We start from the raw sequence: 26,661 nt of genomic DNA, 5'->3' as shown, positions 1-26,661 counted from the left end.
ATTTTTTCGTCCATATCAAATGCACCCTTTACTCTGCATATAAAGCTGTTAACAATTTATCGCTGTTATAATAAATTCGCCCTCATTACGGAGGGCGAAAAAAGCGAAAATGAAACTGAAGTGAAAATTTCCCGGAATACAGTATCGGAAAAAACACAGCACACTCTGATCAATCTACAATGAGGTAATTTTACAATGATCTCACATAATAGATAAAACAATAATATGTAATGAATCACCTTCTTTGGTTTTTCCGAGTGTTCTGGATTCTTCCACATTTCGATCCCCTGAGCGCTTCCATTCAGGCCAGCAAGACTGCTTAATATAAGTTGAAAAAATCTTCATAAATGCTATGAAATAAATAAATGTTACATTTTATAACATGACCATCGCGATTTTACGTATCGCCTGTATTGAAACATACCAACAGACAATTGCGATGCGTTAGCTGGTTAACGGACAAAGATTTGGATATGCGTTATAAAAATAGCTATGATAATTAATTCTAAAGTTTTATTTTGTTTAGCGATACAATCTCATGCTGATGTTTACAAACAAAACTGAAGATCCAGAGCTCAGAATCGCCGCCTACCTCGCCTCGATGCAATGTACTGATGAACAAACACTCGACATGGTCCAGACAGTATTGGAGGACGAAGAAGTCAACCAGGTCGGATCTTTTGTGTGGTCACATCTCAAAAACCTGAATGAAACATCAAACCGTCATAGACAAAACATTAGAAATATACTCACAGCAGTTCAACTTGGAAATAAGTTCAATCTCGACAAGACAAAGTTTTCTCACAACTTTGAAAAATCTATTTTTCTTCAGCAATACAATATTGGCTCCTCATTTGAAAGTAATGTCGTCTGGTCTCCCTCCTCTTTTGTTCCGAGGTCATTAAGTGCGAATCTGACAGTTGACTTATTTGGACGATCTGTAAACCTTCTTGACATTGGCGGCAGATTTGAAGGATTAGATACCTTTCTTGAATCCTATTTTGGCCCAAATGGACATTTTTCGAATGGAGCCGCCAACGAGATTGCTAAACATATTGCAAGTTCTATCAGATTTCAGAAACTGATGGATATCGGAAGCAAGGTATGCGTGTACATGGTTTATGTTATTACGTCTGAGTGACTGCAAAGTTTTAAAATATTTAATGTAAATCATAATCTGGAGACTATCTAAAAGCTACATTTTATTGACAAAGACAACTAAATAAATAATCATTTTTTTGGAAATATTGAGAAATCCAAAAGCCTTCGGATTTGTTCTACTCGAAATTGAAACGTTATTTTTGATCAATCTCGAAAAAAAAAAATTTGAAAAAAATAATGGTAATCAAAGTATTCTGATAATCTAGCAACCCCTTTATTTTCATCTACGCAATCGACTTATAAACACATTAAAATGGTGATAAATAAATTGATATCATTTAAAACGTTACATGAAGGACAGCATGAAAAAACATTTACTTGAAACGTCCGGATTGTTAAATGAATGAATAAATATGACACTTTCCTTTTTATTAGTTACCACGTGCTACAGAGTTAAAAGGAAGTGTTTATGCTAGGGTGTTTGGGCAAGAGATTGGATTTACAAGATTTGACGGAAGAAGGCCGATATTCGGTGAGGGATTCAACATACTTGAGATGCTGATCAGCATGTCAAAGAATAAGGAACACACGATAACACAAAACGTCCTGTTTCTGGATAGTAGTTTGACCATTCCAACAAGTGCCGGGTTCCCATTAAGCCTTACCGCCAACGGAGCGGCTACGATTGATATGAAGCTTTTGGGAAAGATGGACCTGAGGAAACTCATTATCAGTCCGAGAAGTGTTTCCATTAATGGAGCGATCCAACCAAGGTACTTACTAGTATACAGAATAAGAACTTATTGAAGTCAAAGTCATATGCAATAGAGTGCCTAGTATAGCATTGTAAGTTATAAAAGTGGCGTCATAATCTAACCTCGAGTTAATGTGTTGTATTCATATTCATACACAAGAAAACATCGCTATAATGCACCGTATTTGATCCTTCGGTGGATTGCCAGACCAAGTCATAAGGCTAATATTGTTGTTATATAGCCTAATATTACTGTACAATTGTTGACATTTGTATAACGCTATTTTTCACACTTTCCAAAGTAGAAATATCCTCCATTCACTTAGTAATTCTTAAAAAAAAAGTGTTTAATTATAATTTGGAATATTTTGAATTGCTCTGTAGCAAATATGCTCAAACATAACGGCTATTTCTGTTGCATATATTTGTTTTGTTTGCCAACTCAGGATTTTTCACATAGCAGATGGTAATAGATCATGATAGTGTTTTTGTTTTTGTTTTTGAATAAAAATGTAATTAGTTATTAACACAAATATTTTCAGTGCCTCAGTCGATGTGTCGGGCTTGATGAGCCTGGACGCCTTCGTGACAAGAAGTGGAACGAAAGTTGTATCGAATCTCCACACCAGTACAGTTTTGCAGGGCAAGATTGAGTACATTGAAGGTCAAAATGTTGAACTGGAACTCGACATGCCTCGTGAGAAAATAGAGATACTCAGTTTCAAGTGAGTTGATAAGCAGTATACTAATTACCATAGGGAACGTTTCACTGTATGGTAGATACATTATGGCTTAATTGGTAAGTTTCTTGATTAAAAAAGACAGTCAGTGTCGTCATGTATGATGTGCTTTTTAGAATATGGGATCCTTAACTAAGTTAATTTATTTTCTTCGTATCATTGTTTTATAAGTAAAAGAAAAAAACCTTAATCATAAACAACTATAACAAGAAACACTTATATAAAAATGAAAATAAAACGAACGATGTATAAATACACACCTTGCTTGGCTATCATATAATTAAACAGTAATCCCCATTATATAGTACAATAACTTAAAATTTGTTCCCCAATCTCTTTCATACAAAATAATTGTCACTGTCCATACAACAAACTCAACGTCAATCATCTGAAATGTCCTATTTATTTAAAAAATATATATTCACATTTCACATTGTTAAGTCAACAACGATTGGTAACTATGGATGCTGTATTACCTTTTTAGAACGGCTGTCTTTATCATTAAGAACAATAGCCAGCGAGAACAAATTACAGCTAACAAACAGTCCCATCGGCTTTGCACTGGGGATATAGTCGGAACGTGTATTGGACTTCAACTCTGTGGTGAAATAGAATATCCGAATGCTTCTCTGCAGACGGAAGCACCCTATTTTCCATTGACGGGACCAATGCACATGAAAGTACAGTTGCTGAAAAAGGACACAATGTCGGGGTACAAATTCGAGGCAAAGTTTGTAAAAGTAACTACACTATTTTCTTTTCATACTAAATTTGCATATTTCATCATGTAAAGTGTTTTACTAAATGCCATAGATAGATGAAAACAATAAGCTGTATGATAACACATTGGCACGTACTTATGAAACAGTTCTCATTCTCAAACTCCGATTCTGTGCTCAGCCCCAATTTCTTGTTCCCGTAATAAATTATTCAATTTTCTTTTGACATGGACGATTTCGGAGATGCTAAAACCTTTTCAATGTTTACACATTTTTTGACCGTATTACAAGATTTAAGAGAGTTACAAGAACTTTGTCTTCAGCAAAGAATTTATGCTTGAGTATGAGAAAGGTTTGGTGAATAAGGGCCTGTTGTCAATACCGAAGACCGTTTCGCAAAACCAATCAATAATAAGTTGCAATTATCATTTAGAAGTGGATATTTATATTACTATGATATTTAAATTATGATAGACTCTTCTCAAGAATTCACACAAAAATATGTGTCTCTCTGAAAAATGAAAAAGTTGTATTTTTGATTCGCATTTAGGATGTCTTCAAGCCAAGGGAGTATTTCACAGAGGTTGCAGTGTGTGTTAATTTTATATTTAGACAAATCAGGCCGTAACAGCAAGAATCGGAGTTGACACACCAGGTTCAGTCATAGATCGACGTATAGGGGCAGAATTAGCGATAATTATGATGGACCCGTCTGTTACTCTGAACCTATTCTCACCTTGGAAGAATGCGACATTCAATGGTAATTGTGATTTTAGGATTTATATTTTGTATAAAAAATGTAATACCTTTTCACTTAAACTTTTACTTATAGTTTTAAACTCGAATGACTCTACATATTTCATGTGAAAAAATCGATGTCCTCATTGCATGTTCCCGTTCCAGGTATTACATGTGTTTGAATTTGGAAATTAAATATTACCTATCAAATTTATCATTGTACAATTCCATATAGATTTAAGTAAGCAGGCCAATTCGAAGGTAATCAAATCCAATTCTATAATAATTTTCATGTTTGATGTTTTACCTCCGTTTTACATAATATCAGTACTTTTTGTTTTAAATAGGCGCTTTACAAAATACCCGTTCTCTGAGGCGGCTTTTCGGTAGAATATCCGTCGATTCGAATCACGATTACTATATGAATGCCGAGGTGCTTCGCAGTCGTCGGGGCCATTCCTTTGTTTACACTCCCAGGCTTGACCTACATCTACCCATACACGATCCCATAAGGCTCGAGGGTAACATCGTATATCTACCATTTAAAACAATCGACATGGATATGGTGCTTTCTGGATTAACATCCTCGCCAGTAATGGCGAAAGGTTTGTTTGGTATTATTACGAAAGACAGATCTATGACAAATTTCATGACTGTAAACTTCTCAGTAGAAACAAAATAATCTCCCCTGTTCATGGAGCTTATGGGGACCATTTGTGGACCATTGCATTGAGTTTTTGGAGAAGAATGTGTAAAAGTTCTAAGCTTATTTTCTTATCCTCCTGAAAAATGTATGTATCTTATTATTGTGTTTCAACACAGCTATTTTAATGATTATTCATCAGTCGTTGTGTTGATGTGTTTTTTTGTAGTATTTGCCTTTTAGTGCTAATGATACTACATATGTCTCCTTTTTAATTTTGTATAGTTACCCTAAACAACAAAAGCATGATTCGCTCCATGCTTGGTAGTATCAGCTTTGAGCCAGGGAAGACGTTTAGGGCAAGCGCAGGGCTCCATAAGATAACGAGCAATAGGGCTGTCAAGTACCGCCCCTTTATGTCCGTACGCACACCAAAGAGGGAGGTGCTTATGTTTGATGGATCAGCTGAATATAGGCCCGGAAAAACTGTCACCATGGGATTCATTTTACGGAAAGTCACGAAGGAAGGCGTCACAATGTTTTGTATGCTGCTTTTGTATTCTACAAGTAGATAAAGAGTCTTAGAGGCAAAATATTGATAAATTGCTACATTTAGGACTGTCTATGCCCTAAACAATTCATATCTGTATCAAGGTATTATAAAAAAGTAAGAAGTATATATTTAAAAAAAAATATCCATGCTCCTTGTTTGTGTTAATAATTTCAATATTTAAAAACAAACTGTTCAAAGTATATTTATCAACATCAAATATTTATGGGAAAAGGTAGCAACATGTTTTATATTATAATCATGGAAGTTTTGGATGTCTTTTCAAATAGCTTGATTATAAGGTCAGTAAATAATCGTCCTCGTTGCATCCTTTACCTGAAGTTGACTGATAGTCATCCCCAAATGTTGTTTTATATTTAATTAACAGGTAGAATAAGAAAAATTGGGAGTAAGAAAAATCAAAGATACGAAACTAAGGTTGATGTAAGTAGTCCATATATCAACACCAAAGTGCAGTCCAGCGTAGTTGTAAGGGGAGGTAAGGCTATCATTACCCGGTCATCAGTGGATTACGTCATACCAAGAGTGATCAGAGACAAAATCACCATCAATGGAAAAGCAAACCTTGCTCTCACTAAATATCTGACTGAAGTTTTGGGAACATTGTAAGTATATGTGAAGGATTATTCTTTTGTTTAAACTTTTTTTTTTAATTAAAAAATGGTCAGTTATTATCAAGTTTGGAACATTTAGCCACTCTTTACATGGCTATTTCCTTGAAATGAATCTAGGTTTCAACTAAAACTGAAATGACCTGGATGGTTATTTGCTTCTGTAGAATTTGTCTTGTTTCCTATAACATATTTTGAGTTGAAATTTAAATTATAAGCATGAATTCAAATGCGTTATCAACAGAATTATATAAAGGGTTTGCAAATGATTTAACTGAATTTTCCTTGAAAATTAAAAATTAATGTGAGCATAACTAGCGGAGAAAGAAATGTAAATTTCAGTAATGTTACCAATACTGATAAACTTTTTTACTCCTAAATAATGATTAATATTTATCAATTTATTTGTAATTTAGAAATGTACATTTCAAGAAAAAGTCTGAATACAACACTGACGTCAGTACTGAACTTACACACAATATGAGGACCACCAGTGTTGGAATTAACATAAAGTACGGAGTTGACAAAAAGGGCACTGACAAGATTGTGTCGTTGTATACGACTTTGGTCCATCGGCTGACATGGTCCGAACCAACAGTATCTCTAAATTCAACCTATCGACAACCGGCAAAGGTAAGTTAAAACTTATTACAGGTAACACCTGGTTCGATTATAAACTTTGTAATATATATCTTATACAGTGATACAAACTTAAATAGGGTTAGGCAAATAAGTTTTTAAGTATTTAGATATGTAGTGATACACACTTGAATTGGATTCGGCAAATACGGTTTTATTGATAAGATAAAGAAGTAAACAAATCGAAAAGAAGTTTAGTTACCTTTAACAGTATACAGGTAGTAACTTATAGTATATTAATCTTTAAGAAAATAAAAAATAAATTAATTGGTGATAACGTAATTGCCTTTATTAAAATTCGAGCTGTGTTAATATTGATCTTTCCTGTAAATAATATTAAGTATAACAATTCATATCTATACTTTGTAACAGGGCATAGATGTACGATTCAATGCAGGACATACACACAATGAAAGATCTATGGAAAGTTCAGTCAGCTACGCGTCGGGCCCTGCGGAACCATTTGCATTGACAGTTCGAGTTAAAAAAGGAAACACACCCAGAAAGGCACTGTTTGGATCCATTCTGCTATCTTACATTGGACGGGACATCAAAGTTGGTTATGATTTATTAGAAGACGATGATGGTATATACAAAAACAGAATGACTGCTGAATGGGAACCTAGTAAGAAAAACATCATTTCGACAGTATTTCGAATGCCATCTAGACGAGAAATTCAATGCTCAATCGACGTTCATTTCGTGGACTATAGACGGGTGCGCTTTTCAGGAAGGTATCTGATGGACATAAATAACATCAGTTCACTATCAGAACTATCTTTAGCAGGGAGGAAATATGCGCTGTCTCATTCACTTGTGTTTCAAAATAGGGAAATACAATTTACAACAGATATCAAATTTCCACCGAGACATATCGTATTAGAAGTAAATTTTATTCCGAGAATGCCTTTATACACAGTTCGAACCAATGCCATGTGGGCAACCATTAACAGTCCTGTTCGGCGACTACACCTTTTAGCCTTTGTTAACGCTGACAATTTCGGGTTTTCTATATTGAAGAAATCACCTCTAGGTCAGTTTGAGGCCGATTTTAATCTACACGGTGACTACGACTTCCGGTCTCGTGCACACATTCAGTGGGGAACGCTCAAAGGCTTAACTGTAAATGGAACATTTCGTAATGACGGAATAAATGGAAATACAAATGTCAAAGGAATAGTCAAGGTCACTTCTCCTTTAAGAGGCTATCGGTTTATATCAATGGTGGCTAGTCATATTTCGGATCGGGAACGCTATTCAACGAAATTCAATGTACACACAAAATCCAGGAAAAAAATCTCAGCATCTGTTATCATTAGAAAACCAGTATCCATGTCATATCTAGTGGGTGATATAAGTTTCAAATCGACGTTAAAGCATTTTCAAGTTCTTACACTAGAATGTGTGCATATCATGGAACGCGGTCTTTCTACTATGACGAAGTTCTCTTGGAACAGGAATGCGATTCAAATTAATTTGAAAGGATACAACAGAGGAACAAAATATTTAAGAGACGTAAGCGGGACATTTGGTGTCAAATCAACGTTTCCTGATATTAGCTCAATTATTATCACTGGTAAACATGTTGATGCCGGCAGAAGATTTAGTAATAATTTCAGATTGCTGCGAAATGGTAACGGTATCAAATACGAAGGAGAAATGCTTCACGATCAGCACGGATGGCAGGTGCAGAATTCTGGATTTATTACATGTCAGATTTTGTCAAAAAAGTTTCATTCTTCTTGGAATCATATTAATACACAGTCAGAGATAATAACTCACCTGAACTCTACACTAGGAAAACGAAATTTGAAAATTGAGTTTGATATGGATCGTGCACTGACCATAGAAAGAGGAACATTCAACCTGAGGTTTAAGATAGTGGGAAACGTTCTCCCCAATGTGGAAATGTTTGCAATGCACACACACAGCACGCAAGGACTGGATAACTCTTTCACACTGCGACGAAGGACAGAGCTTTTATTTTCTGCTGCAAATCAAATCCAGTTAGACGGTATCAGCATCGAATCAAGTCACACAGCACAAGTCATGAACAAAGTTTATCTTTTGAAGACTGTAGCGCGATATCTTAACTATCCATACTCGGGTCTTGTCGAATTCCAATGGCCAAACAAGAAACATGTTCATGTTTCGTGTATGTGGAACAAAATTAACGGACTTTATAATGGGGATGTTGCAATCCGTACACCGAAGTCGAAAGACTTTCTTTTAGCATTGCAACAATCGAATGCATCACAGGAACTCGTAAGTACCATAGCTGCCAGTCACAAGTCTAAGATAATTATTTTCATGGAGAACCGGTACAGATGGGACGACATTAAATTCGTTCACATTGAGGTGTCAACAAATTACAAAATAGTTCGTACGATGAGGGGAAACGTGACTCTGTCGGGAAATTTAAAGAACTTTCATGCTGAATCACATGTAAATATTCAATACCGCCCAAACAAATATATTGATCTGGATGCCATCCTTAGCAATATAGGTAAAATAGAAGGAGCGCTTCTATTACGAATACCGCAGAAAGAAGATGTTAGGCTTGTCTACCTACAAAATGAAAACCCGATTAATATTCATATGGAGCTACAGTACCACCCGTGGAAAATGTTTGAAACAGATTTAAAGATAGTGTTTGGAGAAAATGCTGAGTTTGTAATTTTATCAAAGACACCTTTTACACAAGATTTGGTTGGCATCTTACGTCATTTCACATTTCCGTCAAGAATTGCATCGCACGCTGAAGTAAAATACGGCTTCACAAAAGTTTTATTTGGGGATGCGAGTTTCGGGTGGAAGAATAACATAACTGGAAATTTTGCTGTGAAATCCTCCTATATTGAAAACGTAAGCGCTGGATTTTTTCATAAAAGGACGTTTCGGTATTTTAAGACACAATGGGAATTTCAGCGCAGGTCTAAGAGCATGTTTGAAGGTGACATTGAGTTAAGTACAGACAAAACATTCACGAATAGAGCGCTGTTGTCTTTGACTGTTTCTGGTTTCAAACGGATCAACGCAGCAGTTGTTCATCGTGGACGTCTAACAAATTTCAACACGAATGCTAATTTCAAGTACGGAAATGCGAAATTTGACATCATTGCAATGTTCACAATCATTCCAAATCTGGAAGGCTCTATTCAAATCGTTACACCACTGAAAGGATACAAAACATTGCATGCTTCAGTTTACCATCAAGGTTCACGAAAAGCTTTTGACACAAAAGCGTCAATTGGGATAGGCAAGTCAACGATTGTCGGCACAGCAAGATTTACATTGAGACCTGTCAGCATAGAAATGAACTTTCAGACTCCTCTCACTAAATACAAACAACGCAGATTATTTTATACGCACTCTGGGTCTAGGACTCAATTTCAGTGTCGGGCGGAAATCTTTATCAACAACAACAAAAAATTCCTTGGTGATATTCAATTCAGTCTGAAACCGTTAACCGGATCATTGTCTCTCATAACACCTTTCTCAGGATATGAGAAGTTGACGATGAAATTGTCCCACGAAGTAAAACAAGAGGATTATCAGTGTTTCCTAGATGTAAATCTTCCAAGGGAACGGAAACTCACGGTTTCAGCAAATCTGGATTTTTCAGTTCCATTAACAAGATCGGCTGGTCTTGCAATTGTTACACCATTTAAGAAATACGACAAAATCGAAGCTGGAATCTCTGTCACAGGTTCCCTCAAAAAGTTTGAATGCCGATCACTTATTGGGATTGGCAAAAAACAAATAATTGGTTTTGCCCGATTTGATGTTGTGGAATCGATTGCTGGTGAAATAGCTTTCATGACTCCATTTGTTGGTTATAGAAGATTAAGTGTCGGGTTTCAATACGTCGGTGCGAGCATTAACTTCAAACTTCGTACGGAAGTAATGGTTGTTGACAGTGTCTATGAAATGGAATTCACATACAGTGCACTAAGGGATTATGAAGCGCTTTTGGTCGTCCGTTTTCCAAACGCAGAAGATATACGTTTGTCTACCCTGATTTCCAGAAGAAGAAGAAAAATTGTGACCCAAGCCGATTTAACATACGGAAGAATTGACGTAGCCAACGCAAATTTCAAATGCACACTTTTACCGAAAATAAAGGGCTCAGGAGATTTCACATCCAATTGGACGAAGCCTGCCAAACTCTATTTGTCTCACGAGGGTTCACTGCAGGATTTCCAGACAGTAATCCGGGTAGAATATGACAAGGACAGTGTTGTTCTAGACACAAAACTTGACACCACTGATGACATTTCCGGTAGACTTATTCTCAGAAGTCCGTTTTCATCGATGGAGAGAATGAATGCGACGATTTTTCACTCTTCTCGCCAATCCAGTTACCAATATCACTTTGAAAGTGGTTCTGATTCTAAAGAGACGACAGACATAAATATGGCTGTATATTTGTTAAATGGAAAAGACATTATGCTCGATATTACGGCCCCATTTGATGATATGAAGCATGTCATCCTTGTGGTAAATTACACGAATGAAAATAATAATCTAAAAGGACGCATCCAGATGTCAATTGATCAGGAAGCCATTGAATGCAATGTGATAATGAATATGTCTAATGGCGTTATTGGCCAAATCGTTGTTCAAACTCCTTGGTACAAGGACGTCACTGGGGCATTAACATACAATGGACAGTTTTCTGCTTTTCAGTCACATCTACATCTCAATTACAATGGCAGACTTCAATTTGGAACGGATGTTGTTGTTTCTACTGAGTCTCGAACTGCACTCACGCTGTCTGTTGACACGCCATTTGCTCAGGCCAGACATCTTGAATGCAGTGTAATGCAACAGGGCACGTTAAGACAGTTTTCTACTGACGTACATATTGTTTTCAACGAACATCGACTAACTGGAGATATTGACGTAAATGTTATAAATGGCATAATGGCAAGTGGATCACTCATAACATCATTCACTGAAGATATGATAATATCATTAAGTCACAATGGAACTATGACTCATATGCAGTCCCAAGTCGAAATGATGCATGGACAGATGCAACATTTATATATAAATATAAGTTGTGACCTGCCATCTGCCATCGATGTAAACATCTCTCTCCATACTGCACTTGAACGATTTAATAACTTGCAAATGGAAATCAGTCACGCAAGAGGAATAGATGGATTCCATACAAGTGGTTTAGTAGTCTGCAATACAAACAGGAAAGTAGAACTGCATATTCATCTTATAAACGAGACAGAGCACACAGGATTACTCGCTTTTGATTCACCACTCACGTCTGCAATTAATGCTTCATTCCAAGCACATGAAGGAGAATATGCTGTTGATTTATTTCATAAAGACGTGGAACTGGTATTTGCTAAACTGTCGATTAATGCCGAGGGAACGTTGCTGGTGCGAACGGTTTCCGACAGCATACGAAACATTCAAATGACATTGTCAAACAATTTAACAAATGGACTTTTGCGGATTCAATCGTCATTTAGTGAACTCCAAGATACTAGTGTTTTTCTGTCGTTCAACTATAGTAGAGACGCTGTGATTACAAATGCTGAAGTGCGTTATAGAAATAAATTAATAACATGTGACCTGGAAATTGACTTGCACAGCAAATCGCATGTTTCTTTCGCCATTCAAAATCCTTTTCAGATCGAAGAAGATATCATTGGATCTTTCGATTACAAAAACACACACGAAAAGGTTGTAAACCGTGTATTTCTGAGGGTTTCCCCATTGCACGTGTTTGATTCAAATATTTCATTTTTCTCACACAGAAAGTTTAATTTAAGTATAGCTCTCCAATCACAATTAGCTGGCTATGAACATTTATCTCTTATGTTTGGACATTTCCTATCAAATGATAACCTGGCCAGTCATGTGGAAATATCTCATCAACCGGATAAGATATTTGAAATCGATGTGCTTGGTTCTATGAGAAATGATATCAGTGGAAAGTTTGGCATGAAGACACCTCTACATGGATATGAGGAAACACTCGCTGTTTTCAGAAACAAGTTTCGATCAAACACATTCGTATTTGACGGAAAACTTAAACACAACGGACAGAACTTTGTTGCAAACGTTTCTCTTTCAATAACATCCGGAAATGCTACCATACAAACACCGTATTTTGGCTATGAACACCTTAATTTTGCCTACAACCGTAATTTAAAACCAGATCATCTTTCATTATTTCTGGAAGCTTCTAGAGAAACTGATTCTGTATATGGTGTGACGATAGACATAGGATTACCAAGCGGGATCGTTTATATTCAAACGCCTGTATCTGGTTATGAAGAATTATCAGCTATCTACGATAACAAAGTACAAAGTGATAGCTTTTCAAGTTATACAAAGATCATATATGCTACGGGAAAAAATATTGAACTTGCTCTCAACTGTTCCCTTCAAGAAGGTAGTTTGTTGGTGAGGACTCCATTATCTGGATATGAAAACGTGTCTGTGTCTTTTCTAAATATTCGTACCAACGATATGTTTGTAAATAAGGTGGAAATTGCCCTCCACAATAGAACACCAAGGGGATATAGAATTTATATCAATCACATTTCTTCAGAAGGATTCGTAGTGAACATCACTTTAAAAGCGATATTGCCACGCCTGGACTTTTTGCAAGGATCTTTAGGATTATTTTGGAAAAAACGTTTTGTATCTTTTGCTAACTTAGCAGCTTCTGTTGAGGGAGATTTACATGAACTTAGTATGAATGTGAAGCGCGATAACCCGTCGGGGATAACTATTCTTGCTCAAAAGGCAGACAGTCCAATGATGACGGAAAGTAATACGTCAAACATCGTTGTTACATTCACCGCAACAAATAGTAACCAAACGATTCTGGAATTTGCTTTAAACAAGAATGACGGATGTCTACTTTCGTTGAAAATTCAAAAACCATATTCAATAAGATTGTTCTTATGTGAAAACAAAGCATCAAACAAACACCTAGATAACGTTTCTGACATAGGTGCAAGAATGACAAATAATTTGGATATTAACAGTAATCTGACCAACGGCTGGACGATCATGCTAACCATTGAAGGTGCTACTCTATTTCGAATTATACACAAAACCAACGATAAATACTATTTGCAAACAAAAGCTCTTCATGAACATTTGTTAGTTCAACTTGGCTCGCGAGCACTACAAGTTGATAATATTTATAGCAGTGGCAATTACACGACACGGAACACAAGCGTGGAGGTTCTTTCCGGTGAGGAGGCGCTGCTTAAAGTACAGGGATGTATTTCATCTCTAAAACAATCAACGACTATGAAAGTCTCATGGACTTTTCCAAGAATTGGGAAGGCAAGTTGTTAATGTTTTCTTGAAAACTGGGAAAAATGACATGCTTTTGCGCAAACTTGATAACAAATTATATCCAAATACATTACGATTGTTACGAGATATTTTCTTATCCCCTTAAAATACAAAGGGACAATAACATAACATATGCATGTAAAATAATCTTGGAAACATTGTTGACTTATGTTTGATAGAAGTTGTGTCAAATTTCACTACTTCATTTTTTTCTTTCAGGTGCATGAAATACATTCAATTGTTATGCATAACAGTGGAAATATGCTATATGATGGAATGATCGAAATGAGAAATTCTGAAGATGCAGACAAACATATGGTGGTGTATTCGCGTGTAGAAGACGATCTTACAGACATGGGACGCAATTTCAGTTTCATTTTTGGAATCAAACACCTGATTACGACCGTAAATGTGCAGCTATTGTCCCACATTGGTTATATAAACGATGTTTATTTCACCGGCACAGACATTCAATACCTTAACGCAGACAACGAGAACAAAGATATCCGAGTTAAAGGAACGATTAACAATGCATTGACGGAAGCGGCGTTTGAGGTAATTGTTAAAATACATGGTTTACGTTAACTTTGACGACATGATTTCATTACTGATAACAATTTATATACAGTATAACCTCGATGTATCGACACCTTTTGTGCCGCCAAACTTTCACACCGCCATCAATTTTGTCAGCACCGATTTCCCCACATTAAATGCAACTGTGGTGCTGAAAAACTCATTGTAATATAAGTGAACTATCAAATGTGAAAAATGTATATAATTCATACATAATAATTACAGGCCGTGAATTGTAATTAAGGAAAATATGACAATGTTTACAATGTGATTCCTTTGCAGATTATGTCACCAATAAAACTAATGAGGTTTTCCGGACAAGTCCATACAGATAGTCCATATGGGATATATTTGCACAACACGGTGGATGAGACGCCAATGGTTTTGGAATTAAACGTTGATCCAACCCAACCGTACATTGATGGAAGAATTGGTAAATATGTCAATAATTAAACATATGTTTGTACGTTTCCATACCGTACACTGATGTTGGGACTCAATGATCCCTGTAATACTGCCAAATGATGGTGTAACTATGCATTGCTCCGGCATTACTATAAGTAGATTTAATGAATAATTCCTGAAAATAGAAGTAAATCTTGCGTGACTTTTATGAGAAAAAAATACAATTAGGATGAAATAAACAAAATTTTATTATACAATCATTGGACTCGTTGTGCATGTGAAAATCCATCGTTGCAAACCCAGGATTCGAACCCTGGACTTTCAGAATGTTAAAATTTCGATCTAACCAACTGAACTACCAACGCCACAGTTATAACAGAAACGTCACTTTTAATGCAGTGTGACGGGGATCCTTAAATAGGCTCATTCTGATATCCGATCCCTTTTGACTATTTTCTGGCCGTTGGTATTGAAATGTTTGAATCCTATCAATCGACTACGTATTTACCTCAAGCTACAGCTGTATATTCTCTGTGATAAAATGTTATCGTTGCCATTTGGTCGGTGGAAAAAGACACTGAAATACCTCTAATGATGAGACTCTATACTGTAAACTTTCATTTTCAAGGGCTTAACATTTTGTAAAAAGGCAGAACTTACATGATTTGACATATTTTTGTGCAATTCCTTAGAAAGGAATGTAGATAACTACCGTAAGGTGATGTTTAAAGAGACTGTTTTGGAGCTAAAACAGGAACCTCGAAAAATAAGTCACCGTAACACCTCCCCCCCCCCCCCCATACAACCCAGTTACAGTAATGCTATTGGTATCATGGCAGGCGTTGGTAGTTAATATTACAACCTCATCAATTAATGTTATATGTATCATAGCTAGATCTCCAACTTCGACAGAAAATATATATGAAAAGGTTAACAAAAATAACCAAACGCAGGTTAAGAAATTAGATTTTTATTTTTGCAGAAATTCCAGATAGAGTTATTTCCCTTGAAGTGTATTTTATCAACGACACTTTTATGAGGGCTGCCATTTACCGTGAATATTCCACAGGAAGAGTAAATGATACATCAATTACAATGCGACTTCATTCCTCCAGAATAATTAGCACAAGCATAAACTGGAGACCTGCTCTTGTCCAGGATATAACGGTATTAATATTGGCTATTTTCCTTTTTTAAATTTCAAAATCGATGCTTGATGTAACAAGCGTTGTATGTAAAACATTGAAATGTTCATATTTAATAAAAATTACCAATGTGCAGACACAATGATGAAAATGACAATGACAAGTTTCATCGTTTCGTATTTTACTATTGTTTTTCGACAAAGTTAAAGTATTATTTTGATTTTTAACAAATGTATATTTATTCTTTAATTTACAAAGAAAACAAATCACTTTGAGTTTATAAAGAATTTTTATTTTCCTTACAGAACTATGGACTAAGCTTAACAACACTCTCTGACATTTCTATGCCTTTGAGAGATCTGGGAAACTCCGTCAGTGAAGAAATCGACTCAAAATATAATTACATTAGACAATATACCTTCTCAGAACTTGCCACTATTTCACGATTGTCTGTCGATAAGATGCGGGAAGTTCAACAAAGCATTGTCGTTCTCAAGACAAGAATAAACCAGGACTACGTAATGGCCGATTTCAGCATGAACATGGCGGTCGTAGATTTGTTGATTGATCGTGTATCGTAAGTAGTCATTAGGTGGTTTATGTTTCATTTATTGCCAAGAATGTTTGAGAATTGCGAATGAAAGTTTATAAATTGGATAAGTTTTTTTTTTCTTTATTGTTTTTTTTTAATGTATCTTTATTTAAGTGGTTGATATAACTCTGTTTTGTGATTCGTCAAAAATCAATAATTTGTTTATGTACCTTGAAATGTTTTACGGCAAAACGTTGGTAAAACGGATTACAAAATATGAAGTAAGAATCATGTCACTTAAAGGTAACATACGACCATTAAATCGTTTCATTCAGAAATTATGATTTTATAATGATGCTTAAAAACTCCTATATATTTGTCAAGGTTTGATACAGCTTTGTTATCCTTATTATTTCAGACAGCATTACACCACAGCAATAAACAGAGTCGACGAGTTTTCAAATTGGATGGAAACTGCTGCTTCTGTACATGTTTCATACCCCAACAAGGCTATTGTTGATACATACATTCAGTCAGAATGTGCAATGCTGGAGGTTTGGAGAACTCGTGTCATTATTATAGATATTTTTTTTATCGATTTGTTGCTGTAAACGCTTGCGTTTTTTAATGTATAAATTTTCGCAATAATTCTCGAGGAAATTCATTTTCAAATTGAAATCTACAGCAACTGTTTACTTCAGAAACATATTTCGAAATTGATTGTGAAATTAGATTCTTAAAAAGATGTATTCTGGTGAAAATTTGTTTGTTTTAATGATCACATGACGTTTAATTGTCTGCATCCAAATATATCTCATTTTTAACGGCCATTTTTGTGTTTAATTATCACCACGGAAAATAAAAGTTATGACGCCTAAACGGTTTGAAATACAAAAATTTCATTGCGACGGCACATTTTACGCATAATTTATTCATGGCTGGAAAAGTCAAATAAGGTATTCGGTTTGATCAAAGAAAGAATGTTTCAATTTTGAACATTTCGTAGTTGACACTTCTCTTTCTTTAACGATATTTTGTATTTGATTTGAACTTAAATGCGTTCTTCCTTTGGATTCGTAGATTACGAAACAAGAAGTACTACGGCAAATAGCTGCAAAGATTCGCTTATTTCCCCGAACGCTACAAGACGGCTATGTCTCTGTTTTGCAATACCACGATTACGTCAGAGGTAATTTTATGACGTCACAAGTTTAAGTGATGTTGATAATTGTTAATTGGTAGCTGGCGCTGTTTGCATGCTTTACATATATGACCGATATCTGCATACAGAGAAAACAACAATTTCATACTCGTTTTGTAAGTTCCGGTTCGACAGACGCAGGCAACAAAGACGTTTACGTGCATTTAATTAGATTGTTCATGACATCAGTTGCGCCTCTTTCTGAAGCGAAACACATTTTCTTTCCTCTGAATATGCAAGCCATAAAACAACAACTTTATGCTTATTAATGAAGACGTTTCAAAATCATACTTTACTATTACAAGTATAAATAAGACTTACTTTATTTGCTGTTTCATTATAATTAGATATTACATTAATCCCTCGCATAATGTTTATCTTTCAGATTCAACTGCAGCAATGACAGATTTAATTGATTTTAAGTATACAGCCTTCCGGCACATATGGGCTGATGTCTGGAATGCCATAAATGCATTCGCTAGTCTTTCCGGATCAAACGTCACGAGGAGAATAGATAATGTAAAACAGGCCTTCAGTGACTTACAATCGACAGGTGTTGTTCTGTTTGACCCAGTTATTGGTGAGCTCGAGACTGAAGTACACTTGCCCATGGGTGTGGATTCATTGAAATCCCTTCCAAATGTCAACCTCACACATTACTTCACTGGATTGACGTCAATGATGGGATCTGTAAGAGAAGCTACATCTATATTGCAAGATTTCTTTGAAGTTGATGTGAGATCTTTCATTCCACCATTTACAGGTATTATTATAAAAATCATCACCAATCTTAATCAATAATTTGAATTTCCACCTCTTTGGTCCCTAGCATCAACGACGAGTCCAAGTAGGACTGAAAAATGGTAACGTGCAGTGTAGTTTAGTTTTGGCATACTGTACCGGTTTTTTTTTTTTAAATGTCCTATGTGTGTCTAAAGATCATCTTTCCTTTGCTAAATGACACATATAGGCAATCGCTTAGTCGGTCTTATTTCACTATCATTAAACTGAAAATGAAATATGCATGTCTGGTATAATACTCACATTTATGCATAAACGAAACCTTCAATACAGCTATCTGGCGTCTTATAGCTGGTAATGAGCAAGGTATTGATTGAGGAAGGGATTCGCGATAGATTCTTAATCAAACAACGGAAGGGGAAAAGGAGCATCAACACAAGGAATTCAGAAAAAGTTAATTTCCTTTGGTTTACATGTTTGATATTTTTACGCTAGCCGTCTGAAAAATGGTTTTGTCTGTAATTAAGCTTATTAAGTTGATAAAGAAAGGGTGGTCAGGGTGGTCAGGTGGTGCAGTGGATAGCGCACTTGCCTTTCACCAAAGCGGCCGGGGTTCGACTCCCCGATCGGACGTGAAAAGGTTGGGCTCACCTGCCCGATCACGTGGGTTTTCTCCGGGTATTCCGGTTTCCTCCCACATTAAGACCCCCCAGGCGCTAACATCCGGGCCAACAAGAGTGATTAATATAGGTTGAAATAACTTGTTTCATCATTGTTGTAAAATAAATAAAGTTTATTATCATTAAAAAAAAATTGAACTTCGCAAACTAGTCATCATATTTTAATTGCGGATACTATTATACGCGATGAAGAAGATGTTATGTAAATATCTATGTAACTAACATAGGGAAATATTTAAATTCGAGAACGAATCTCGCCAAATGAACAGAAAAATATATCTCTTGCAGAATTAACGGGGTTTTAAGTACTACATTTTAAACAACGGTAAACCTAACTTAAATGTTGCCACGTGTGTAGCATATACTCATGAAATGTCTATAAAAAATGAATAATTGATAACTTATTTGAAAGATACCCTAGAAGGATACCCCAAAACACAAGCATTGTTTATGCATAAGAAATTATACATTATCTTATACTTACGACTGAGTCTTGTTAAGGTAAAATCATTAAGGTACTATGTACATGTAAAGCGAAGTTTGTTTTGAATTACAGCCTCTGCTTCTATATCGAATGGGCTGGTCAAAACGTTTGACGGAACTACTTACACCATTGGAGGCAAATGTGACTACCTCCTGGTTGGAGATTTGACAGATGGAAACTTCATTGTTTATATGGAGAATCAGGGGAAACAGAGAGTGAAGATCGTGCTAACAACACACCAACACACAGTTCAAATCTCTCCTCGGAAACAGGTTTGTGTATTGCATTCACTTTGTTGATTTTGAAGAGGTCGACATGTATCTTGTTAACGTCGTTTTTTTTTGTTTTGCTGTTTTACTTGCAGTGATTAATTCCGGGTTATTAAACTTTTCTTTTTCCTGATTTTGTAAAGTTATTCAATTTTGCGTTACTAAAAGCTTCAATTTCAAGCATCAGAACATAATTGCTGATATTTATTTGGCGTACTACCACAGATAAATCCATTCAAATTTCTAAATTATTTTATTTGATAAAAATATAACTTCCGGTTTTTATTGACGTTGATTAATACGTATGTTAGTTGATAAAGCTTTTGATTTTTAATCTATGTTTTTTTCGATTAATATTTTATCTCTAAGTTATTCTTTTGTCCGAAAATATAGCAAACTTAAATACCTTGCTAGCATACCTTCATCTTTGAAGTTTAAAGAAGTATAGCATATATTCTTTTGGGAGATGTATGATGTATTTTCTTTTACCAAACTGTCTCGTCAGTTCCTGTTGTCTTTCGTTGAGCTCCTAACAGGAGAGGAAAAAATGCTTGGCAAAACCGGGATTCGAACCCGGAACAAACGTTTGTTACCAATTGAATTATCTAGTCGCCGGCGATCGACCCAGTCCAGTTTCGCTATATTCCTCTCTGTAAAGTTTTCGCCCCCGAATAGAACACTATCTACTATCCAGGTAAGGATACCCCTTTGCCAAGCAAACACCCTTACTTGGAACAAGGTTTGGTTACAGACACCACAGTAGTAGAAAAAAGGAAAATCCATGACCAGACGGGGATCGAACCCGGGACCTCCGAACTCTAGATTGACGCTCTAACTAATTGATCGACGGCGATCGACCAAGTTGAGTTCAGCTACTATTATATTTTGTCTGTATTTGTACACATTATGCTTTGTTACAGGTCCGCATTGATGGTGCCTTGGTCATACTACCATACCGCAGTCACGATGTATACGTCACAAAAATCGGTGGTACTATCATCCTGACCGGAAGTGGATTTAGTTTGCAGCATAACAGTAAAACAGAATCATATCATTTTTCTCTGAGTGGATGGTACCATGGAAAGACAGGTGGATTGTTTGGAACCTATGACAACGAACCATATAATGACTTGATGGCGTCTACTGGCAAAATTTCAAGGAATATCACTGAATTTAGTAAGACCTGGAAACTCAATGAGCAATGTACATGAGCTGATAAATATGTGGTAGCACTATATATAAACCAAAGCTAGTTACAAATCGGTCGTAGAATCTGTCCAATACCAGATGCATTGTCACAAGATATTTTGATATTATGTCATTGCGAATTCTTACACCATTTTGAATTATAATTCGTTGTCAATATCCAAACAGTAAGAGTATTCGTCAATGCATGCATTACATAATATAGAAAACCTGGTCTTATTCTCCTTGTAATTATTAAATGGTCTCAATGTTTATATTTCATTTGTTCATATTTTGCCATTGTTTTATCGAAGTTGAGTTCAAATCATGATTGTGTTGACGATTCGAAAGTCTCAAGCATCGTTTTTTTTTTTATATTAAAAGAAAATATTTAAAGAATGTACGGAGAATAAAAGAAAAGAAAAATAGTACTCTAGACAAGTAATTCATACTCTAAATTCTGTTCGTGGTCCAACATTTTCGCGGATTTGCTAAGTTTATCAAATTGCTGGGATTTGTTTTTGCGTCGGGCAATTTCGCCGTCAGCAACTTCTGCCAAATTCAATATTTTTTCATGTTTATATTCGAATGAATGTCTTTAACAATATGTTTTGACTATAACTATTTCACCAATAGGAATGGTAGCACTGAACTGTTTGAGTTATCTCTGAAATGACCGTGGTGTGTGTTTGCTGTTCCGCATCCGACATCCAAACTCTCATATGTTTTTATTGTAATTCCGGTCTTTCAAAAAAATGTACAAAAGTATATAATTGTTTTCTTCGCTGCTTTGGTAATTCTTTACTTCATGTTAAATTAAAAAAATATATGATATGTTTATTGCTTTGCAATTTTTAACGAATATGATTGCTGAATGAGCTATCGATTTGACGCCGAAGATTTTTAATATGTTGAGGCGGTTTAAAATATAATATTTTTTAACAATGTACACTACATAATATTAATAACTATTTGTAGATTAGTTGAGGTTGGTATGATTTCAATGTCAAAATGACTTAACATATATCTGAATGTATAAACACCCATCTGAATATCTTAAATTATAATAAGCTGCAGTTGATGCGAAGAAATTAGTGAGAGACGTGATGAATGGGAAAATTGACTTGAAAATAAATGTATAAATACAACCTACAGTAACAATTATATACATTGAATAATTTCAATATACATATATACCATAGTAGTAATAGGCATGTATGTGTTTTCAAATATAATTTTATTTGTATACATATTTACTATGTAACAACTATTTATTGTATTAACCCTTATGATTTTCCCATTTCAGTTTTTTGCAAAGTAAACATTTGGCTGATTTATAATGTTTTATCTTTAATTATAATTCAGAATTGTCAGTGATTCCAATAATTGATAATCATCAGGTCATTATCGTAATTCATTTTAAGCAGACACAAGAGAGAACTTTGTCGTTTTCGAATGGAGGGCACTGTAGAGAACCACATACTGTCCTAACCTGGTAGAGTAGTCTCCCTTCGCTGTTAGTAATTCCTCCCCCTGTCAGCGCCTGTGGATTCTCGTCGACGCATGCGTACGGGGTTGGACTTGGGGAGCCAACACTTCCAGCTGACAGAACGCCACGATAGGCTTTAACCCAGTCCGGGTAGCACTGCGCACGCCCGGGGATCATGATTGACGTTGAATGGAAGGAACTTCTGCAAACGGCACATGGCACGTCTTCATCCTGGTTTGGCATGTTGAATAGAAGCGCATCTTCATACTCTGCACCATACATATATGCAGGGTTGTAAGGCTGGATGTTTTTGTGGGGTCCCCATATAGGTTCAGTTGGTAGACAAACCGTACGTTTCATTCATAGACATGCATATGCTTTCCTCTTTTTTGTTTAATTTAGCATATATTTACCTGTTAATCAAATGGTCGTTATATACGTTTGCACTACTTCTCATATATCTGAGTAAGATGTTTTCTTATTCGATTAGGAAATATTTAATACAACATTTGTATGAAATGACGTTGTCAGTATCACGTGCATGTCCGTATGTCTGTTTCCATTATTTTCTTGATTTATTTTTTCTCTCTCTCACAAATGCATTCTTAAATTATCATTATAAGCAGCATTATAAGATTTTGACAAATGAAGGCATCAGTGCAGCAAAATCATACATGTGTTCACATTTTATCTGCTTTTGTTTATATATTCATAAACATATATGAATAACGTATCACAAAATACTACATTTAAGCTAGACATTTGTAGCGAGCACGTGCTAACCTGAGTAGACGAGGTTTGTTCCGTTTTCTTTAGGACAGTCGTTCCTCCCCCAACGAACGAATACTGCCCCTTTGTCACCTGTATAACAAATCGTGAAAAGGAATTTCCGGATAACATTGTTGACACATTATAAGAGAATCTGAAAGCTTGCATTATATATATGAATATCATTTTTTGGAAAAAAGAAATGCCTGGAAGAACGCGCTTTGTAAGGTAGAGTGATGTGCGAGTTTTAGTTTTCAGTATGAATCTGAATATACCAGAAACAATCGCACCATGATTGCAATTGTCATGCTTTTAAATAAAATAGCAAACATGAGCATGCTGTGAAAATTGTCTCATCGAGACAACAATAACTTCAATAATACACCTACAAAATAGAATTATAATCATGAAGTGTTATTTTATTAAACTATCTTTAAAGACCACCACTATATTTAAGTTATTTTGCTCTCTTCCTTTAGCGGACTTTCACGGTATTTTCAATAAGATTCATCATTTTGGAAATATGTGATATGCAAGTTTTACTTTCTACACAAACAATGTACGTATTAATCGTATCGCGACGCCCACTCAGTCATAGCTTGACAAAGGGACCATTCGGTCTTGGAACGTTGCGACTAGTTTATTGCGTAGAAAGTAAAACTTTGATTTCTCGGAATTTTCTTTTTATGTTCTTTACATGCGAAGTAAATAAACGAACCAAATAAAAAGATTATTCATAGTTTCATACATAGTGCAATGTTTTACCCGTCAATTTGACTGTTTCCAATTTCTCATGTCATATATTCCGTCAGTATCATTTTATTTTTAAAAGTAATATTCCGTCAGTATCATTTTATAGAATCCCTTCTCAGACTATATGAATGTTGTCTTTTTCGGTTAGACACATCTTCATTTTCACCTCATAAACTTTATGATTGTATATAACTTAAAAGGTGTTTTTGCGGTTCCTAATTTCCGCGATTTTGGTTAAAAGATCAAAGTGAATGGGTACTTTTTTCCTGGATATCGGTTCTATTGGCCATAGCAAGTAATGTTTAGTAAGGATGGACTCATTTGCTACGGATTTTGCGGAATTATCTTTTTGTTGAAACTTTTTTTATCGCAAAAATTAGAACCCCACGAAAAAGAAATAAAGATAAAATAAAAAAAAATCCATTTAAAATTTCATTTACCTCACAACACGTCTTGAAGAATTAGCACTATATCTTACCTTGTTCTGATTGTACTTGCGATTTCAAGTTTGATATTTCCGATTCCTGAGCAGCTAGTTTCATTGGAAACTCAGACACATTTGCGGTGACGATTGTTCGAAGATATAAAAATATTAGATTACTCAGCAAAGAGTTTAGATCGAATCGAGGAAATGTTTAGTTCCTGTGCCGCTACCTTCGACTGAAGGACGACCAATTCATGTTGTTGGGTGGAAACCTTTGACTGAAATGGGGCTATCCCGGAGTCCTTTGTCGAAAACTCAGATTGAAGTTTTGCCTTCAATGATGTTGTAGTGTTATGTTTCTGCTGAAGTGTAGAAACTTTCGGTTCAACAGCTGCAAGTTTAGATCTCAGTGCGGATAATTGGGATTCCTGTGACGTAACTTTCGACTGAGACTGGTAACTTGGTTTTTAGTAACCTCATAATCCTGCAGGTGTATTTGTATCTGATGTAGTTCCTGTTGAAGATAGTTCGGATCATTTAACAGTATTCGGTTTTTTTAAATGCTCTGTCGCTTTGACACTAAATAGCCCGAGAACGACTAGCATGCATAACAATTATGGTTTGGCCATCTTCAGCAATGCTTTTCGAACTACTCTTACCTGATAAGTTTGTGGGCGAACAGTGGGCTCAATTCTTCCTGATAAAACCAGATGTCGTGAAACAGTACCACACTCGCTTTCACACTATGTGAACGAAAACTTTCTTGTCAGACATAAATGGTGTAAAACAAGTATTAGCTTTGAGATATTTGTATTTTGTCAGTCTTGGTTTTATGCAGATTCACGGAAATGAGACTTAAATACACTATGAAAAGTTATGGAATTCATTATTTGTTTTGTTTGTGTTTTACGCCATATCAACAGCTATGGTCATTTAAGGACGTGGCAGGTTTTGAGGGGGGAGCAAAACCGGAGTTTCTAGGGAGAAAACCACCGACCTACGGCCAGTGCCAAGCGACTGTCCCACTTAGGACTCGAGCCCGCAACCCAGTGGTGGAGGGCTAGTGGTAGCAGAGTGTCAGACGCCTTAACCACTTGGCCACCGCGGCCTCGGAATTCCATACATGTACACATTTTATCAGTGATTATAAACAACTGTTGCTATCATACTGTGAAATCATTAATTTTCGTAGGGTTGATTCCGTCGTTAATATTCATTTAAGAATTCATACGTCCACGAAGTAGTATTAAGTATGATATATAGCAGTTCTCCGTTTCAGTGTGTACTCAACGAATTCCTGTACCCACGAAATGGTGTTTTGTCGGTAAACAACGAAGTTTGGGTCCCACGAAAATATCTAAGTTCACAATAACAGCAGTTATTTTATTTTAATATAATTATATAAATGTTAAATATGTTTTGCATTTGATTGTATGTGATTTTGTCGATAATGTACTTCCACTGGCATCCCTTATATAAGGTAGATTTAAGAGATAGCGTATAATAAAAAGATAGTGCATATATATATAGCTGTGTACTTCTGGGATCATTTAAATTTGACCTAGTTTTATCTGTAATGTATAACGGTTAAGTTCGTACGTACTACACTCAATGACGTGACATATATCATAATGTACATTATAACTATAGATGATGTTTTTCATATTCAAATTAAGAGGTATACATATTAATACCTGATTCCAGTTTTGACACTATTTTACTACGGTATAACGTAGTGGTTGTAAATGATGATGATATTTTGTGTAAGGCGTCTTTATATGATTTATGTTAACGTTAAGGAATGTATATTGAAATACGTGAATGAGTTATAACAAAGAAATAAGCATTAAATAAAAGAATATGTTTATCTTGAGAAAATTCGTGAACGATAGGGGATTCTAAAGACGGAGCTCTTACAATGAAACTTTTCAAAAAAATATACCTAAAAGGTCACAATAAATACAACTTTTCTGCCGTGTCATCCTATGTTGTCCTAACACATAATGGCCGTGACATTGAATCGATTATAAGTCGCTACTAACTCTGGGCAATATATGTCCAATAATTCATAATCATTAACATGAAACATATTTTCGAAATTTCTGTCAAATGTCTTTTAAAAAATGCTGCAAAAATCTTTTTACTTGATATG

At 35.5% G+C, this 26,661-nt stretch overlaps 1 protein-coding gene across 1 annotated transcript; it reads left to right on the top strand.

The window, feature by feature from the left end:
- Nucleotides 1–14,080: 14,080 nt before the first annotated feature.
- Nucleotides 14,081–21,368, top strand: LOC110463439. The gene is made up of 9 exons (XM_021518045.1): nucleotides 14,081–14,412; nucleotides 14,716–14,866; nucleotides 15,821–16,005; nucleotides 16,289–16,560; nucleotides 16,934–17,069; nucleotides 17,596–17,704; nucleotides 18,102–18,479; nucleotides 19,694–19,893; nucleotides 20,811–21,368. The coding sequence occupies exons 1-9, from the start codon at nucleotides 14,101–14,103 to the stop codon at nucleotides 21,099–21,101; spliced, it is 2,034 nt and encodes a 677-aa protein (XP_021373720.1). The 5' UTR covers nucleotides 14,081–14,100; the 3' UTR covers nucleotides 21,102–21,368.
- Nucleotides 21,369–26,661: the final 5,293 nt, after the last annotated feature.

This window comes from Mizuhopecten yessoensis, unplaced genomic scaffold (assembly GCF_002113885.1).
Source record: "Mizuhopecten yessoensis strain PY_sf001 unplaced genomic scaffold, ASM211388v2 scaffold1511, whole genome shotgun sequence".
In the NCBI taxonomy this organism is placed as follows: Eukaryota; Metazoa; Mollusca; class Bivalvia; order Pectinida; family Pectinidae; genus Mizuhopecten; species Mizuhopecten yessoensis.
This window is presented reverse-complemented; position numbering and strand designations above follow the sequence as displayed.

Excerpts from the sequence above, each read along its gene's own strand:
- LOC110463439 (XM_021518045.1), top strand. The coding sequence starts at position 14,101 with ATGCATAACAGTGGAAATATGCTATATGATGGAATGATCGAAATGAGA. Across the intron at positions 17,705-18,101 it reads ATACCACGATTACGTCAGAG|ATTCAACTGCAGCAATGACA; the intron begins GTAATTTTATGA and ends TTTATCTTTCAG. Across the intron at positions 19,894-20,810 it reads AAATCTCTCCTCGGAAACAG|GTCCGCATTGATGGTGCCTT; the intron begins GTTTGTGTATTG and ends GCTTTGTTACAG.